General features: G+C 40.3%; 1 protein-coding gene across 1 annotated transcript; it reads left to right on the top strand.

Annotated features, from left to right (window-relative positions):
- Window positions 1-319: 319 nt before the first annotated feature.
- Window positions 320-17,922, top strand: desma (desmin a). The gene is made up of 10 exons (XM_062070450.1): window positions 320-967; window positions 1,861-1,921; window positions 2,026-2,121; window positions 4,122-4,283; window positions 4,376-4,501; window positions 5,154-5,264; window positions 5,389-5,498; window positions 5,564-5,616; window positions 6,109-6,200; window positions 17,673-17,922. Exons 1-10 carry the CDS (start codon window positions 399-401, stop codon window positions 17,712-17,714), a joined length of 1,422 nt encoding a protein of 473 aa, XP_061926434.1. The 5' UTR covers window positions 320-398; the 3' UTR covers window positions 17,715-17,922.
- Window positions 17,923-19,063: the final 1,141 nt, after the last annotated feature.

Genomic DNA, 19,063 nt, shown 5'->3' on the forward strand with positions numbered 1-19,063 from the left:
GCATAATTAGCTACGTGCCAGGGTCAACATTAGGAAGCCCACGGTACTAAAGATAACTTTTTTGATGTGGCTTTTCTTTTGAGTCTTTAAGATGGTGCTGGTGATGAGTTACAAGCCTGGATTGGTACTATTAACCGTAATAAACCTGTTGAAGCCCAGATTAAGGTGAAGTGTAAAAAAAGGAAACTGGAAAAGTGGTCAAACAGACAAGTTGATGGGAGGCAGTGGGAGGGCACCAAAAACGTGTTGGGGGTGACGGTGGGTGTGGCAAAGCTACAAATAGCCGCGCTCGCTGCTCAACATTTCTTCACTTGGTCCCTCTCCCAGTTGCCCAGCAGGACAGTTGGGTTTTGGCTTCTCAAGCAACTCTATCACACCACAGAGTCAAACCAGCCGCCATGAGCAAGTCCTATTCCTCCTCGGCCCAGACGGCCTCCTCATACCGCCGCACCTTTGGTTCTGGAGTTGGTTCAACCCCCATGTCTTCCCTCTTCTCCACTCACGGAGGTGGCCGCAGCTCAGGCTCGAGTAAGTCTACTCGAGTCTATGAGGTGAAGAGCAGTGGCATTCCCTCCTTTTCCAGCTACAGGGTCTCATCGGGGGGCGCCGGCCTGGGCGCCTCCAAAGCCATGCGCTCCTACGGCGAGAAACTCGACTTCAACCTGGCCGACGCCATGAACCAAGACTTCCTCAGCACAAGGACCAACGAGAAGGCCGAGCTTCAGCATCTCAACGACCGCTTTGCCAGCTACATTGAGAAGGTCCGTTTCCTGGAGCAGCAGAACGCGGCGCTGACCGTGGAGATCGAGCACCTGAAGGGCCGCGAGGGACCCGGCCGCGTGGCCGAGATGTACGAGGAGGAAATGAGGGAGCTGAGGAGGCAGATAGAAGCTGCGTCCAACCAGCGCGCCCGTGTGGAGGTGGAGAGAGACAACCTGGCTGACGACCTGCAGAAGCTGAAGCTCAGGTAGGCAAGAGAATGGGTGAAGGTCTATAACAAACCCAGGAGATTCATTCACATTTAAGTATTCATAATTATTCACTGAATGCTCTTGAAGTGTTCAATTAGATAGACAGCGTCACACCTAGTCACACCTTTTTGAGCTACGTTCTGCAGTCATTTAGGGTTCGCACTGAAGAGCTAATTCTAGAAACGGCACCAGGGCAGCACAGTGCTAACAGGGGTTAGTGCGTCTGCCTCACAATACGAAGGTCCTGGGTTCGATCCTGCGTTCGGGATCTTTCTGTGTGGAGTTTGCATGTTCTCCCCGTGACTGCATGGGTTCCGTCCGGGTACTCCGGCTTCCTCCCACCTCCAAAGACATGCACCTGGGGATAGGCCCCTCCCACCTCCAAAGACATGCACCTGGGGATAGGCCCCTCCCACCTCCAAAGACATGCACCTGGGGATAGGCCCCTCCCACCTCCAAAGACATGCACCTGGGGATAGGTTGATTGGCAAGACTAAATGGTCCCTAGTGTGTGAATGTTGTCTATCTGTGTTGGCCCTGCGATGAGGTGGAGATTTGTCCAGGGTGTACCCCGCCTTCCGCCCGAATGCAGCTGAGATAGGCTCCAGCACCCCCCGCGATCCCAAACGGGACAGGCGGTAGAAAATGGATGGATGGATGGATGGCACCAGGTGTAGTTTTTTTTATACCAGGCTTCGTTGTGATGCCCTAGGACTTTTCCTTGCCCGTATGTGGGCTCTGTACCGAGGATGTCGTTGTGGCTTGTGCAGCCCTTTGAGACACTTGTGATTCAGGGCTATATAAATAAACATTGATTGATTGATTGATTGATTGAAACAGTTTTCAGACTAGTACAAGTCTCATTGTTGCTTCCTGTTTTTGCCCGCAGACTACAGGAGGAGATTCACCAGAAGGAAGAAGCCGAGAACAACTTGTCTGCCTTCAGAGCCGTACGAAATGTTTTTCTTCACTTGTTCTATTTGACGCTCTGGCAGGATTTGCTCTGTGAAATCAGACCAGGTTGTGGTCAAGGATTTCTTTGGTCTCTGTGCAGGACGTGGACAACGCTACTCTGGCCAGGCTGGACCTGGAGAGACGCATTGAAAGTCTGCAAGAAGAAATTGCATTCCTCAAGAAGATACACGAGGAGGTTTGTTACGAGCCTGGCGTTGGATGTTTGTGATGTTGAGGAGATGGAACATGTCGCACTTGAACATACGTGCTGTTGTGAACACATGAGAAACAAACAAAGCATGCCAAAAGAAGCCTCATCTTTGACCTTTGAGGAGGTCTAAAGTGCGGACTGCTTGGAGACAGCTGTGACCGTGAGTGGAGTAAAAAGTGTGTGTGAACAGATGCAACGTTATTTATACATTTGGTTGGACCTCAAGACAGCTGAGCCCCACCAAGGCTCAATAAATGAGCCTCATATACAGTGGTGGTCAAAAACTTGTAAAGAACATCATGTCATGGCTGTCAATCATTTCTACAACTCTTATTCTTTTGTGATGTAGTGATTGGAGCACATACTTGTTGCTCACAAAAAACATTCATGAAGTTTGCTTCTTTTATGAATTTATTATGGCTCTACTTAAAATGTGAGGGTGAAAAGTATACATACAGCAATGTTAATATTTGCTTCCTTGGCAAGTTGACCTGCAATAAGGCACTTTTGGTAGCCATCCACAAGCTTCTGCTTGACCACTTGACCACTAAATTGCTGCAGTTCAGCTAAATGTGTTGCTTTTCCGACATGGACTTGTTTCTTCAGCATTGTCCACACTTTTAAGTCAGGCCATTCTAAAACCTTCATTCTAGCCTGATTTAGCCATTCCTTAACCACTTTTGAGGTGTGTTTGGGGTCATTGTCCTGTTGGAACACCCAACAAGACCCAACCTCCGGGCTGATGATTTTAGCTTGTCCTGAACAATTTGGAGGTAGTCCTCCTTTTTCATTGTCCCATTTAAAGCAGCAGTTCCATGTGCACCATGCTTGACGGTAGGCATGGTGTTCCTGGGATTAAAGGCCTCACCTTTTCTCCTCCAAACATATTGCTGGGTATTGTGGCCAAACAGCTCCATTTTTATTTCATCTGACCACAGAACTTTCCTCCAGAAGGTCTTATCTTTGTCCGTGTGATGTCAGATGTAACAAAAAGTGAGCTGTTTGGCCACAATACCCAGCAATGTTTGGAGGAGTAAAGGTGAGGCCTTTAATCCCAGGAACACCATTCCTACCGTCAAGCATGGTGGTGGTAGTATTATGCTCTGGGCCTGTTTTGCTGCCAATGGAACTGCTGCTTTAAATGGGACAATGAAAAAGGAGGATTACCTCCAAATTGTTCAGGACAAGCTAAAATCATCAGCCCGGAGGTTGGGTCTTGTTGGGTGTTCCAACAGGACAATGACCACAAACACACCTCAAAAGTGGCAAATGAATGGCTAAATAAGGCTAGAATGAAGGTTTTAGAATGGCCTAACTTAAAGGTGTGGACAATGCTGAAGAAACAAGTCCATGTCAGAAAAGCAACACATTTAGCTGAACTGCAGCAATTTAGTGGTCAAGTGGTCAAGCAGAAGCTTGTGGATGGCTACCAAAAGTGCCTTATTGCAGGTCAACTTGCCAAGGAAGCAAATATTAACATTGCTGTATGTATACTTTTCACCCTCACATTTTCAGTAGACACATAATAAATTCATAAAAGAAGCAAAGTTTTTTGTCACCAACAAGTATGTGCTCCAATCACTACATCACAACAAGTATGTGCTCCAATCACTACATCACAACAAAATAAGAGTTCTAGAAATGATTGTAAAGTCAAGACAGCCATGACATGATGTTCTTTACAAGTGTATGTACACTTTGGACCACCACTTTATACTCTTTCTTCCTTTACATCCTTTAATACAACATTCTGTTCAGGGTGACACAAGACTTTGTGCACCCTGGACCTAATCCCAGGGAGCATCTAAACAAACTCATGCACACCTATGAACAGTCTCCAATTTACCCAGCATGCATTGGTTTCTCTACACTGATAACACCTAAAGTTACCAAAAGGTGGAACCAAAATATTTGCAATGATCAGTCTGTGATTGAGGTGTCTTGACCTTAGTCATTTAGTTTCTTGGCAAATGATTTCTTTACAGGAGATCCGTGAGCTGCAGAGCCAGATGCAGGACACGCAGGTGCAGATCCAGATGGACATGTCCAAACCCGACTTGACTGCCGCTCTGAGGGACATCCGCATGCAGTACGAGGGTATCGCAGCCAAGAACATCTCAGAGGCCGAGGACTGGTACAAGTCTAAGGTGGTCTACTTTCACTGATAATCACCAACCAAGTCTGTTCACTCTCAGGCGTTAGAAAGACTTTGTCCACAGCTAACCCCGTCTATCCCCAGGTCACGGATCTGAACTCGGCCGTCTCAAAGAACAACGATGCCCTGCGTCAAGCCAAACAGGACAGCATGGAGTACAGACACCAGATCCAGTCCTACACCTGTGAGATTGACTCACTCAAGGGAACAGTGAGTACCGAACCACACAACTGGAAAGTCTGAAGCCACTATGTTGAACAGAAACCAACGGGCTTCTAATCTTCTAATGACTGACATTTTCAGAAAGTAAGGAAGATAAGATAGTAAATGTGCTAGGAACACACCTTTGGTAATACCACCAGGTCTTGAATAGAATAGAACTCTATTGTCATACTACTAAATGAGTTTTTAGTACAACCGTCCAAGAGCAGACATACAACATACAGTACAGGGTGTAGAGAAAAGGAAAACTGATGGATGGTCACAGGGGTCGTGTCAAATAAAAAAAATGTAGGAAAGGGGGAGGAGGAGTGTGGGGGGGACTCAGTTTGAGACCAGGAAAAAAACCTGAAGGACATAAGGACACACAGAAACTCCTGACTTGCAACAGGGTGTGGAATTGGTGGGCATTCGGTCCGAAGCTGCAGCCATCAGGGCTCTGCTCCGTAATCCACCAAACCGCCAGGGCTGGGGGTGGAGTAGTCCTTCTCATATAGGGGTTGCGACAGAAAATAATTGAGAAAGTTCTGATGTGCTGTAAGTGCATAAAGGTCCATGGGTGCGTGTTTTGTCCATAAGCCTGGAGGAAATACCCTAATATTCTGTGCCTTTTTGTCGACCGTTAATCTCTCGTCCTCCACAGAACGAGTCTCTGCTGCGCCAGATGAGGGACATGGAGGACCGCATGGGTCACGAGGCTTCCGGATACCAGGACACCATTACCCGTCTGGAAGAGGACATTGCCAAGATGAAGGTGAGTACTGCACATTCCCGCGTAAGAACGCCAACCATGCTTGTACACACATGGGGTGTGCACCAGATGGTTTTATTTGCCAGCGTCGTCAAATGTTTGGAGAGGGTGTTTATTTGACTTGCAGGACGACATGGCCCGTCACCTGAGGGAGTACCAGGACCTGCTCAATGTGAAGATGGCTCTGGACATTGAGATCGCCACCTACCGCAAGCTGCTGGAGGGCGAGGAGGGCAGGTGTGTGCCTCCGATCTTCAACCCTGCCAACCATGTTCTTAAACCTTCTCTGTGCCTTGGTCTAGGATCACCACCGCCGGTCAGGTCCAGTCTGCCTACTCTTCCATTGGATTCAGAGGTAGGCCACACACCAAAATGCATGAAACACGGCACAGGAAGACTAATTATAGGCCGTCACCATATATGGGCTGTACTATTCTGAGGGCATCACATGTTACGCAACGCATTCCCACCACGGAGTGGGGGTGACGGAGGCTGGGCCATGTGTACCTCGGTGTCCCCCGGGCCCTGACAACCTCAAGAGCAGTGCTGCTGGCTGTCGGGTGGAGAGCTCAGGCTTTGAGCTCAGTAGTTAGCACGCTCGTCTCTCAATCCAGCGACCCGGGTTTGAGTCCGGGGCGAGACAGAAAGCAGGGACCGAACCGGGCGGGTTACATCGGGGAGTGAGGTCTAGGAGGGGGACAGTCCAGTGTGGCTGGGCCATGTGTGCGTAGCTAGACCTCAGTCCCTCAAGAGCAGTGCTGGTTGATAGCGCTGGCTTTTGGCTCGGTAGGGAACCAAACCCCCGCTTGGACTTAGAACACCACCACTCTGACTCTTCTCTTTCCAGAGACCAGCCCTGAATTTCAGCCTCAGCGCTCCTCTGAGACCCACTCAAAGAAGACCGTACTCATTAAGACCATCGAGACCCGCGATGGCGAGGTTGGAGCGCAGACACACACACACACACACACACACACACACACACACACACACACACACACACACACACACACACACACACACACATTCTTGTATTTGTTACCTTCTTGAGACCTGAGAAAAAAGCCTCCCTCTTTAGGACCAGCCTTTCTAGATATATAAAGAAGTGTATTTACAACATGATTAATATATACATACTATGCAAATATAAAAAAGCTTCTTGTGAAAAATGAGTTGGAATTTCACAAGAAAAAGGTCACAATTTCAGAAGAAAAACATAGAATTTTGGCATTATTATAATAAAAGTCCTTATTTTACTCAACGCAAGTCAACATTTTAGAAGAAAAACGGAATATTTGTGCAATATTGTGATAAAAGTTGGAATTTTACTCAATAACAGTCGCAACTTTACAAGAAAAGCTTAAAATGTTGGCAATTTTTTGAAAAGAGGCGTAATTTTGCTCGACAAAAGTCACAATTTTATAAGAAAACTTTAACATTTTGCCAATATTATAATAATAATTAGAATTTTACTTGGCAAAATGATGACAAAAGTCATCATTTCACTATTTTACAAGAAGAACTAAAAAATTGGCAATATTGTGATAAAAGTAAGACATTTTACATGACAAATGTCACCATTTTGCATTAAAAAGTAATATTTTTACTTGAAAAACAAGAAAATATTGCAATATTACAGAAACAGAAAGAATATGAGAAATTGTTCCCAATTTTATAACAAAAAAGTCGACACATTGTGAGAAAAAGACTGCTTTTAGTAATTTATTTATTTTTATTTTTGTTTGTAATTGGTTTTTAATCTTCATTATTTACTTCAAGTTATTACAGTATGTCTCTATATACATATTTATTTATTTATTTTAAATTAATTTTGGCCAAAGTGGGCGCATTTCAATGTCTTACACACACTTGTTATTTCATATGTTGACCAGAGGGGGAGCACTTTTAAAAGCGACACACAGTCGTTGATAGATGTCACCACAAATGAGACATTGTCTATTAGATGCAATGTTATTGGGACCAATATGACCCACGTTTCTGTAGGTTAAAGGTATCAATAGGTTAATGGTATAAATAGGTTAAAGGTATCAATAAGTTAAAGGTATCAATAAGTTAAAGGTATCAATAGGTTAAAGGTATCAATAAGTTAAAGGTATCAATAAGTTAAAGGTATCAATAGGTTAAAGGTATCAATAGATTAAAGGTAATAGGTTAAAGGTATCAATAAGTTAAAGGTATCAATAAGTTAAAGGTATCAATAGGTTAAAGGTATCAATAGGTTAAAGGTACCAATAGGTTAAAGGTATCAATAGGTTAAAGGTATCAATAGGTTAAAGGTATCAATAAGTTAAAGGTATCAATAAGTTAAAGGTATCAATAGGTTAAAGGTATCAATAGGTTAAAGGTACCAATAGGTTAAAGGTATCAATAAGTTAAAGGTATCAATAGGTTAAAGGTATCAATAGGTTAAAGGTATCAATAAGTTAAAGGTATCAATAAGTTAAAGGTATCAATAGGTTAAAGGTATCAATAGGTTAAAGGTACCAATAGGTTAAAGGTATCAATAAGTTAAAGGTATCAATAGGTTAAAGGTATCAACAGGTTAAAGGTACCAATAGGTTAAAGGTATCAATAGGTTAAAGGTATCAATAAGTTAAAGGTATCAATAGGTTAAAGGTACCAATAGGTTAAAGGTATCAATAGGTTAAAGGTACCAATAGGTTAAAAGTATCAATAAGTTAAAGGTACCAATAGGTTAAAAGTATCAATAGGTTAAAGGTATCAATAGGTTAAAGGTATCAATAAGTTAAAGGTGGTAATATTGGACAAAAAATCAATGAGTGAAGTGACAAACTTGCCATCCAAACAATACCCCGTTTGTTGACAAGAAGACATGGCAGCCATGGAAGTACAGCCAGTCTCTTTATGTAGCAGAGGTAGTAACACAATGTGGGGAAAAGGTTCAAAAGAGCTGCCGTCAAAGCCAACAAAGTGTGCTGCTAACTGCTAAAGCTAACACAACACAGTCACCCGTCACTAGGCAACAAGCCCCGCCTTTTAAAAGCACACTTTAGTAAGTCATTATTACTAATGACTTTGCCTGGTAACTAACTACATTCATTAAATAGTCACTTTGTTAGTCATTCAGTGAGTTTTTGGTGAAGTAACTCAAAGGAATGACTTTTTAGTCAAAGTGTTGTATGACATTCAAAAGTGTTTTGGAGTCAAGGTTAGAAGAGTCAAGGTTAGAAGAGTCAAGGTTAGAAGAGTCAAGGTTAGAAGAGTCAAGGTTAGAAGAGTCAAGGTTAGAAGAGTCAAGGTTAGAAAAGTCAAGGTTAGAAGAGTCAAGGTTAGAAGAGTCAAGGTTAGAAGATTCAAGGTTAGAAGAGTCAAGGTTAGAAGAGTCAAGGTTAGAAGAGTCAAGGTTAGAAGAGTCAAGGTTAGAAGAGTCAAGGTTAGAAGATTCAAGGTTAGAAGAGTCAAGGTTAGAAGATTCAAGGTTAGAAGAGTCAAGGTTAGAAGAGTCAAGGTTAGAAGATTCAAGGTTAGAAGATTCAAGGTTAGAAGAGTCAAGGTTAGAAGATTCAAGGTTAGAAGAGTCAAGGTTAGAAGATTCAAGGTTAGAAGAGTCAAGGTTAGAAGATTCAAGGTTAGAAGAGTCAAGGTTAGAAGAGTCAAGGTTAGAAGAGTCAAGGTTAGAAGAGTCAAGGTTAGAAGATTCAAGGTTAGAAGATTCAAGGTTAGAAGAGTCAAGGTTAGAAGAGTCAAGGTTAGAAGAGTCAAGGTTAGAAGATTCAAGGTTAGAAGATTCAAGGTTAGAAGATTCAAGGTTAGAAGAGTCAAGGTTAGAAGAGTCAAGGTTAGAAGAGTCAAGGTTAGAAGAGTCAAGGTTAGAAGATTCAAGGTTAGAAGAGTCAAGGTTAGAAGATTCAAGGTTAGAAGAGTCAAGGTTAGAAGAGTCAAGGTTAGAAGATTCAAGGTTAGAAGATTCAAGGTTAGAAGAGTCAAGGTTAGAAGATTCAAGGTTAGAAGATTCAAGGTTAGAAGAGTCAAGGTTAGAAGATTCAAGGTTAGAAGAGTCAAGGTTAGAAGAGTCAAGGTTAGAAGAGTCAAGGTTAGAAGATTCAAGGTTAGAAGAGTCAAGGTTAGAAGATTCAAGGTTAGAAGAGTCAAGGTTAGAAGAGTCAAGGTTAGAAGAGTCAAGGTTAGAAGATTCAAGGTTAGAAGAGTCAAGGTTAGAAGATTCAAGGTTAGAAGAGTCAAGGTTAGAAGAGTCAAGGTTAGAAGATTCAAGGTTAGAAGAGTCAAGGTTAGAAGATTCAAGGTTAGAAGAGTCAAGGTTAGAAGAGTCAAGGTTAGAAGAGTCAAGGTTAGAAGATTCAAGGTTAGAAGAGTCAAGGTTAGAAGAGTCAAGGTTAGAAGATTCAAGGTTAGAAGAGTCAAGGTTAGAAGATTCAAGGTTAGAAGAGTCAAGGTTAGAAGAGTCAAGGTTAGAAGATTCAAGGTTAGAAGAGTCAAGGTTAGAAGAGTCAAGGTTAGAAGATTCAAGGTTAGAAGATTCAAGGTTAGAAGAGTCAAGGTTAGAAGATTCAAGGTTAGAAGATTCAAGGTTAGAAGAGTCAAGGTTAGAAGATTCAAGGTTAGAAGAGTCAAGGTTAGAAGAGTCAAGGTTAGAAGAGTCAAGGTTAGAAGAGTCAAGGTTAGAAGAGTCAAGGTTAGAAGATTCAAGGTTAGAAGAGTCAAGGTTAGAAGATTCAAGGTTAGAAGAGTCAAGGTTAGAAGAGTCAAGGTTAGAAGAGTCAAGGTTAGAAGATTCAAGGTTAGAAGAGTCAAGGTTAGAAGATTCAAGGTTAGAAGAGTCAAGGTTAGAAGATTCAAGGTTAGAAGAGTCAAGGTTAGAAGAGTCAAGGTTAGAAGATTCAAGGTTAGAAGATTCAAGGTTAGAAGAGTCAAGGTTAGAAGAGTCAAGGTTAGAAGAGTCAAGGTTAGAAGATTCAAGGTTAGAAGAGTCAAGGTTAGAAGATTCAAGGTTAGAAGAGTCAAGGTTAGAAGAGTCAAGGTTAGAAGAGTCAAGGTTAGAAGATTCAAGGTTAGAAGAGTCAAGGTTAGAAGAGTCAAGGTTAGAAGAGTCAAGGTTAGAAGAGTCAAGGTTAGAAGATTCAAGGTTAGAAGAGTCAAGGTTAGAAGATTCAAGGTTAGAAGAGTCAAGGTTAGAAGAGTCAAGGTTAGAAGATTCAAGGTTAGAAGATTCAAGGTTAGAAGAGTCAAGGTTAGAAGAGTCAAGGTTAGAAGAGTCAAGGTTAGAAGATTCAAGGTTAGAAGAGTCAAGGTTAGAAGATTCAAGGTTAGAAGAGTCAAGGTTAGAAGAGTCAAGGTTAGAAGAGTCAAGGTTAGAAGATTCAAGGTTAGAAGAGTCAAGGTTAGAAGAGTCAAGGTTAGAAGATTCAAGGTTAGAAGAGTCAAGGTTAGAAGAGTCAAGGTTAGAAGAGTCAAGGTTAGAAGAGTCAAGGTTAGAAGAGTCAAGGTTAGAAGATTCAAGGTTAGAAGAGTCAAGGTTAGAAGAGTCAAGGTTAGAAGAGTCAAGGTTAGAAGAGTCAAGGTTAGAAGATTCAAGGTTAGAAGATTCAAGGTTAGAAGAGTCAAGGTTAGAAGATTCAAGGTTAGAAGATTCAAGGTTAGAAGAGTCAAGGTTAGAAGATTCAAGGTTAGAAGAGTCAAGGTTAGAAGAGTCAAGGTTAGAAGAGTCAAGGTTAGAAGATTCAAGGTTAGAAGAGTCAAGGTTAGAAGATTCAAGGTTAGAAGAGTCAAGGTTAGAAGATTCAAGGTTAGAAGATTCAAGGTTAGAAGAGTCAAGGTTAGAAGATTCAAGGTTAGAAGAGTCAAGGTTAGAAGATTCAAGGTTAGAAGAGTCAAGGTTAGAAGAGTCAAGGTTAGAAGATTCAAGGTTAGAAGATTCAAGGTTAGAAGAGTCAAGGTTAGAAGAGTCAAGGTTAGAAGAGTCAAGGTTAGAAGATTCAAGGTTAGAAGAGTCAAGGTTAGAAGATTCAAGGTTAGAAGAGTCAAGGTTAGAAGAGTCAAGGTTAGAAGAGTCAAGGTTAGAAGATTCAAGGTTAGAAGAGTCAAGGTTAGAAGAGTCAAGGTTAGAAGAGTCAAGGTTAGAAGAGTCAAGGTTAGAAGAGTCAAGGTTAGAAGATTCAAGGTTAGAAGAGTCAAGGTTAGAAGATTCAAGGTTAGAAGAGTCAAGGTTAGAAGAGTCAAGGTTAGAAGATTCAAGGTTAGAAGATTCAAGGTTAGAAGAGTCAAGGTTAGAAGAGTCAAGGTTAGAAGAGTCAAGGTTAGAAGATTCAAGGTTAGAAGAGTCAAGGTTAGAAGATTCAAGGTTAGAAGAGTCAAGGTTAGAAGAGTCAAGGTTAGAAGAGTCAAGGTTAGAAGATTCAAGGTTAGAAGAGTCAAGGTTAGAAGAGTCAAGGTTAGAAGATTCAAGGTTAGAAGAGTCAAGGTTAGAAGAGTCAAGGTTAGAAGAGTCAAGGTTAGAAGAGTCAAGGTTAGAAGATTCAAGGTTAGAAGAGTCAAGGTTAGAAGAGTCAAGGTTAGAAGAGTCAAGGTTAGAAGAGTCAAGGTTAGAAGATTCAAGGTTAGAAGATTCAAGGTTAGAAGAGTCAAGGTTAGAAGATTCAAGGTTAGAAGATTCAAGGTTAGAAGAGTCAAGGTTAGAAGATTCAAGGTTAGAAGAGTCAAGGTTAGAAGAGTCAAGGTTAGAAGATTCAAGGTTAGAAGATTCAAGGTTAGAAGAGTCAATGTTAGAAGATTCAAGGTTAGAAGATTCAAGGTTAGAAGATTCAAGGTTAGAAGAGTCAAGGTTAGAAGATTCAAGGTTAGAAGAGTCAAGGTTAGAAGAGTCAAGGTTAGAAGAGTCAAGGTTAGAAGATTCAAGGTTAGAAGAGTCAAGGTTAGAAGATTCAAGGTTAGAAGAGTCAAGGTTAGAAGAGTCAAGGTTAGAAGAGTCAAGGTTAGAAGATTCAAGGTTAGAAGAGTCAAGGTTAGAAGATTCAAGGTTAGAAGAGTCAAGGTTAGAAGAGTCAAGGTTAGAAGATTCAAGGTTAGAAGAGTCAAGGTTAGAAGATTCAAGGTTAGAAGAGTCAAGGTTAGAAGAGTCAAGGTTAGAAGAGTCAAGGTTAGAAGATTCAAGGTTAGAAGAGTCAAGGTTAGAAGAGTCAAGGTTAGAAGATTCAAGGTTAGAAGAGTCAAGGTTAGAAGATTCAAGGTTAGAAGAGTCAAGGTTAGAAGAGTCAAGGTTAGAAGATTCAAGGTTAGAAGAGTCAAGGTTAGAAGAGTCAAGGTTAGAAGATTCAAGGTTAGAAGATTCAAGGTTAGAAGAGTCAAGGTTAGAAGATTCAAGGTTAGAAGATTCAAGGTTAGAAGAGTCAAGGTTAGAAGATTCAAGGTTAGAAGAGTCAAGGTTAGAAGAGTCAAGGTTAGAAGAGTCAAGGTTAGAAGATTCAAGGTTAGAAGAGTCAAGGTTAGAAGATTCAAGGTTAGAAGAGTCAAGGTTAGAAGAGTCAAGGTTAGAAGAGTCAAGGTTAGAAGATTCAAGGTTAGAAGAGTCAAGGTTAGAAGATTCAAGGTTAGAAGAGTCAAGGTTAGAAGATTCAAGGTTAGAAGAGTCAAGGTTAGAAGAGTCAAGGTTAGAAGATTCAAGGTTAGAAGATTCAAGGTTAGAAGAGTCAAGGTTAGAAGAGTCAAGGTTAGAAGAGTCAAGGTTAGAAGATTCAAGGTTAGAAGAGTCAAGGTTAGAAGATTCAAGGTTAGAAGAGTCAAGGTTAGAAGAGTCAAGGTTAGAAGAGTCAAGGTTAGAAGATTCAAGGTTAGAAGAGTCAAGGTTAGAAGAGTCAAGGTTAGAAGAGTCAAGGTTAGAAGAGTCAAGGTTAGAAGATTCAAGGTTAGAAGAGTCAAGGTTAGAAGATTCAAGGTTAGAAGAGTCAAGGTTAGAAGAGTCAAGGTTAGAAGATTCAAGGTTAGAAGATTCAAGGTTAGAAGAGTCAAGGTTAGAAGAGTCAAGGTTAGAAGAGTCAAGGTTAGAAGATTCAAGGTTAGAAGAGTCAAGGTTAGAAGATTCAAGGTTAGAAGAGTCAAGGTTAGAAGAGTCAAGGTTAGAAGAGTCAAGGTTAGAAGATTCAAGGTTAGAAGAGTCAAGGTTAGAAGAGTCAAGGTTAGAAGATTCAAGGTTAGAAGAGTCAAGGTTAGAAGAGTCAAGGTTAGAAGAGTCAAGGTTAGAAGAGTCAAGGTTAGAAGATTCAAGGTTAGAAGAGTCAAGGTTAGAAGAGTCAAGGTTAGAAGAGTCAAGGTTAGAAGAGTCAAGGTTAGAAGATTCAAGGTTAGAAGATTCAAGGTTAGAAGAGTCAAGGTTAGAAGATTCAAGGTTAGAAGATTCAAGGTTAGAAGAGTCAAGGTTAGAAGATTCAAGGTTAGAAGAGTCAAGGTTAGAAGAGTCAAGGTTAGAAGAGTCAAGGTTAGAAGATTCAAGGTTAGAAGAGTCAAGGTTAGAAGATTCAAGGTTAGAAGAGTCAAGGTTAGAAGATTCAAGGTTAGAAGATTCAAGGTTAGAAGAGTCAAGGTTAGAAGATTCAAGGTTAGAAGAGTCAAGGTTAGAAGATTCAAGGTTAGAAGAGTCAAGGTTAGAAGAGTCAAGGTTAGAAGATTCAAGGTTAGAAGATTCAAGGTTAGAAGAGTCAAGGTTAGAAGAGTCAAGGTTAGAAGAGTCAAGGTTAGAAGATTCAAGGTTAGAAGAGTCAAGGTTAGAAGATTCAAGGTTAGAAGAGTCAAGGTTAGAAGAGTCAAGGTTAGAAGAGTCAAGGTTAGAAGATTCAAGGTTAGAAGAGTCAAGGTTAGAAGAGTCAAGGTTAGAAGAGTCAAGGTTAGAAGATTCAAGGTTAGAAGAGTCAAGGTTAGAAGATTCAAGGTTAGAAGAGTCAAGGTTAGAAGATTCAAGGTTAGAAGAGTCAAGGTTAGAAGAGTCAAGGTTAGAAGATTCAAGGTTAGAAGATTCAAGGTTAGAAGAGTCAAGGTTAGAAGAGTCAAGGTTAGAAGAGTCAAGGTTAGAAGATTCAAGGTTAGAAGAGTCAAGGTTAGAAGATTCAAGGTTAGAAGAGTCAAGGTTAGAAGAGTCAAGGTTAGAAGAGTCAAGGTTAGAAGATTCAAGGTTAGAAGAGTCAAGGTTAGAAGAGTCAAGGTTAGAAGATTCAAGGTTAGAAGAGTCAAGGTTAGAAGAGTCAAGGTTAGAAGAGTCAAGGTTAGAAGAGTCAAGGTTAGAAGATTCAAGGTTAGAAGAGTCAAGGTTAGAAGAGTCAAGGTTAGAAGAGTCAAGGTTAGAAGAGTCAAGGTTAGAAGATTCAAGGTTAGAAGATTCAAGGTTAGAAGAGTCAAGGTTAGAAGATTCAAGGTTAGAAGATTCAAGGTTAGAAGAGTCAAGGTTAGAAGATTCAAGGTTAGAAGAGTCAAGGTTAGAAGATTCAAGGTTAGAAGAGTCAAGGTTAGAAGAGTCAAGGTTAGAAGATTCAAGGTTAGAAGATTCAAGGTTAGAAGAGTCAAGGTTAGAAGAGTCAAGGTTAGAAGAGTCAAGGTTAGAAGATTCAAGGTTAGAAGAGTCAAGGTTAGAAGATTCAAGGTTAGAAGAGTCAAGGTTAGAAGAGTCAAGGTTAGAAGAGTCAAGGTTAGAAGATTCAAGGTTAGAAGAGTCAAGGTTAGAAGAGTCAAGGTTAGAAGAGTCAAGGTTAGAAGATTCAAGGTTAGAAGAGTCAAGGTTAGAAGATTCAAGGTTAGAAGAGTCAAGGTTAGAAGATTCAAGGTTAGAAGAGTCAAGGTTAGAAGAGTCAAGGTTAGAAGATTCAAGGTTAGAAGATTCAAGGTTAGAAGAGTCAAGGTTAGAAGAGTCAAGGTTAGAAGAGTCAAGGTTAGAAGATTCAAGGTTAGAAGAGTCAAGGTTAGAAGATTCAAGGTTAGAAGAGTCAAGGTTAGAAGAGTCAAGGTTAGAAGAGTCAAGGTTAGAAGATTCAAGGTTAGAAGAGTCAAGGTTAGAAGAGTCAAGGTTAGAAGATTCAAGGTTAGAAGAGTCAAGGTTAGAAGAGTCAAGGTTAGAAGAGTCAAGGTTAGAAGAGTCAAGGTTAGAAGATTCAAGGTTAGAAGAGTCAAGGTTAGAAGAGTCAAGGTTAGAAGAGTCAAGGTTAGAAGAGTCAAGGTTAGAAGATTCAAGGTTAGAAGATTCAAGGTTAGAAGAGTCAAGGTTAGAAGATTCAAGGTTAGAAGATTCAAGGTTAGAAGAGTCAAGGTTAGAAGATTCAAGGTTAGAAGAGTCAAGGTTAGAAGAGTCAAGGTTAGAAGATTCAAGGTTAGAAGATTCAAGGTTAGAAGAGTCAAGGTTAGAAGATTCAAGGTTAGAAGATTCAAGGTTAGAAGAGTCAAGGTTAGAAGATTCAAGGTTAGAAGAGTCAAGGTTAGAAGAGTCAAGGTTAGAAGATTCAAGGTTAGAAGAGTCAAGGTTAGAAGATTCAAGGTTAGAAGAGTCAAGGTTAGAAGATTCAAGGTTAGAAGAGTCAAGGTTAGAAGAGTCAAGGTTAGAAGAGTCAAGGTTAGAAGATTCAAGGTTAGAAGAGTCAAGGTTAGAAGATTCAAGGTTAGAAGAGTCAAGGTTAGAAGATTCAAGGTTAGAAGAGTCAAGGTTAGAAGAGTCAAGGTTAGAAGATTCAAGGTTAGAAGATTCAAGGCTAGAAGAGTCAAGGTTAGAAGAGTCAAGGTTAGAAGAGTCAAGGTTAGAAGAGTCAAGGTTAGAAGATTCAAGGTTAGAAGAGTCAAGGTTAGAAGAGTCAAGGTTAGAAGAGTCAAGGTTAGAAGATTCAAGGTTAGAAGAGTCAAGGTTAGAAGATTCAAGGTTAGAAGAGTCAAGGTTAGAAGATTCAAGGTTAGAAGAGTCAAGGTTAGAAGAGTCAAGGTTAGAAGAGTCAAGGTTAGAAGAGTCAAGGTTAGAAGAGTCAAGGTTAGAAGAGTCAAGGTTAGAAGATTCAAGGTTAGAAGAGTCAAGGTTAGAAGATTCAAGGTTAGAAGAGTCAAGGTTAGAAGATTCAAGGTTAGAAGAGTCAAGGTTAGAAGAGTCAAGGTTAGAAGATTCAAGGTTAGAAGATTCAAGGCTAGAAGAGTCAAGGTTAGAAGAGTCAAGGTTAGAAGAGTCAAGGTTAGAAGAGTCAAGGTTAGAAGATTCAAGGTTAGAAGAGTCAAGGTTAGAAGAGTCAAGGTTAGAAGAGTCAAGGTTAGAAGATTCAAGGTTAGAAGAGTCAAGGTTAGAAGATTCAAGGTTAGAAGAGTCAAGGTTAGAAGATTCAAGGTTAGAAGAGTCAAGGTTAGAAGAGTCAAGGTTAGAAGAGTCAAGGTTAGAATAGTCAAGGTTAGAAGAGTCAAGGTTAGAAGATTCAAGGTTAGAAGATTCAAGGTTAGAAGAGTCAAGGTTAGAAGAGTCAAGGTTAGAAGAGTCAAGGTTAGAAGATTCAAGGTTAGAAGAGTCAAGGTTAGAAGATTCAAGGTTAGAAGAGTCAAGGTTAGAAGATTCAAGGTTAGAAGAGTCAAGGTTAGAAGAGTCAAGGTTAGAAGAGTCAAGGTTAGAATAGTCAAGGTTAGAAGAGTCAAGGTTAGAAGATTCAAGGTTAGAAGATTCAAGGTTAGAAGAGTCAAGGTTAGAAGAGTCAAGGTTAGAAGAGTCAAGGTTAGAAGAGTCAAGGTTAGAAGATTCAAGGTTAGAAGAGTCAAGGTTAGAAGATTCAAGGTTAGAAGAGTCAAGGTTAGAAGATTCAAGGTTAGAAGAGTCAAGGTTAGAAGAGTCAAGGTTAGAAGATTCAAGGTTAGAAGATTCAAGGCTAGAAGAGTCAAGGTTAGAAGAGTCAAGGTTAGAAGAGTCAAGGTTAGAAGAGTCAAGGTTAGAAGATTCAAGGTTAGAAGAGTCAAGGTTAGAAGAGTCAAGGTTAGAAGAGTCAAGGTTAGAAGATTCAAGGTTAGAAGAGTCAAGGTTAGAAGATTCAAGGTTAGAAGAGTCAAGGTTAGAAGATTCAAGGTTAGAAGAGTCAAGGTTAGAAGAGTCAAGGTTAGAAGAGTCAAGGTTAGAATAGTCAAGGTTAGAAGAGTCAAGGTTAGAAGAGTCAAGGTTAGAAGATTCAAGGTTAGAAGATTCAAGGTTAGAAGATTCAAGGCTAGAAGAGTCAAGGTTAGAAGAGTCAAGGTTAGAAGAGTCAAGGTTAGAAGAGTTTGTTTGGAAAAATAAAACATTATGAAGTCACTTTTCATAAGATAAAACAACCTAAAATGTTCTTAATCAGCTGCGTAAACAACCCTGAGTCCTAGCCCCCCCCCCCACCATGATGCTTCACTGGATTGAAAGTTCTCTCACATCACACCCTTGGTGGTCCTCAGGTGGTCAGCGAGTCCACGCAGCACCAGCAGGACATCATGTGAGCGGCAGCATCTTGACGTTGTCTACCATGGCGGTGAAGGAGGGTTATTAGCCTGCAGGGAAGCTAGCACGCCACAGTTAGCATGTGGAGCGGCGAGGGGCGGTATGGCGGGAAAGTGAAACAGGAAGTGAGTCGTGTGACCTTGGGAAGAGTGTGAGATTGTCTGCTTCGCCCAAATAAACATTTGTTACCACCACTCTTCTGCCAACATACCTTTTTTTTCTATGACTTTTTACATTATAAAGGTTTGTTTTTATGTGCAGACACACTAACTCTTCTAATGTTTGCTCAAAGTTGGAATCTTACTCAATTCCACTCCCTGACCACCTGAGGGCACCACAGACTGTAAATGCTTTTTTTTTTTTTAAATGCTTAAAAACCGTTCTTTTTTTTTTAAATCATTTTTTTTAGATATATGTGTGCTAGGCCTAGCTATTAGGCTGTTCTAGTTTTTTTTTTGTTTTTTTTACTATTTATTTTACTTGTTGGGGGCAGCTATTTGTGGTTTTAGCGTTGTTTTGTTTTTGTGGGTTTTTTTTTAAATGCACTGTAACACTTTGAAGTTGTTTGCTCAATGTAAAGTGCTTTTACAAATAAGCAATAAATTAATTAAATAATAAATTAATTATTATTTATTAATTAAATAAATAAATAAATGAGTATTATTAATAATATTAATAATAATAATAGGGTTTGACAAACATCTCAATCGTGATGGATGCCTCTCAATCTATCTGGGAAAAATGCACAAAAAAGTCTAAAAACCCGATTTCATTTTGGTTTTGATCAGGGTTTTTTGGAGAAATGGAGAAAATACAAGAAAAATAATGCGGCATCCCGACATTTGCAGTCAACAAAGAAGGAATGTTCTTTGCTGCCATCATGCACCGCCTTTCTAGGGACTATATAAGCCACACCCACGCAACTTTACAAGAAAAACACATTTTCCACGTATAAGACGCAGCAGACTATAAGCTGCACCCAGGAAAACATGTTCCACATATAAGCCGCACCAGACTACAAGTGGCAGATATATACCTTGAAATTATTTATTTACGCAGAAATATTTTGTAAATGTTTATTTGCATGCCTTCATTGATTATAATTTGGTACGTTAAATTTGTCACCAACTTAATTTTTGAGTAAAATTCAGAAGCTAGCTAACTGAGCAAGTTCATTTGAGTTCAACAGCAAAACTATTTAAAAACGTATTATCTTTTTTATAGTTAGGTGTGTTAAAAACTGTTGTAATAAATATTTATATATGACATTTTTATGAGGCGTTCATGAGAAGACCTCATAAATGTGCAGACACACTAACTCTTCTAATGTTGGAATCTTAAATACACA

This window comes from Entelurus aequoreus, linkage group LG14 (genome assembly GCF_033978785.1).
Source record: "Entelurus aequoreus isolate RoL-2023_Sb linkage group LG14, RoL_Eaeq_v1.1, whole genome shotgun sequence".
In the NCBI taxonomy this organism is placed as follows: domain Eukaryota; kingdom Metazoa; phylum Chordata; class Actinopteri; order Syngnathiformes; family Syngnathidae; genus Entelurus; species Entelurus aequoreus.

Excerpts from the sequence above, each read along its gene's own strand:
- desma (XM_062070450.1), top strand. The coding sequence starts at position 399 with ATGAGCAAGTCCTATTCCTCCTCGGCCCAGACGGCCTCCTCATACCGC. Across the intron at positions 4,502-5,153 it reads TTGACTCACTCAAGGGAACA|AACGAGTCTCTGCTGCGCCA; the intron begins GTGAGTACCGAA and ends CGTCCTCCACAG. Across the intron at positions 5,265-5,388 it reads AGGACATTGCCAAGATGAAG|GACGACATGGCCCGTCACCT; the intron begins GTGAGTACTGCA and ends TTTGACTTGCAG.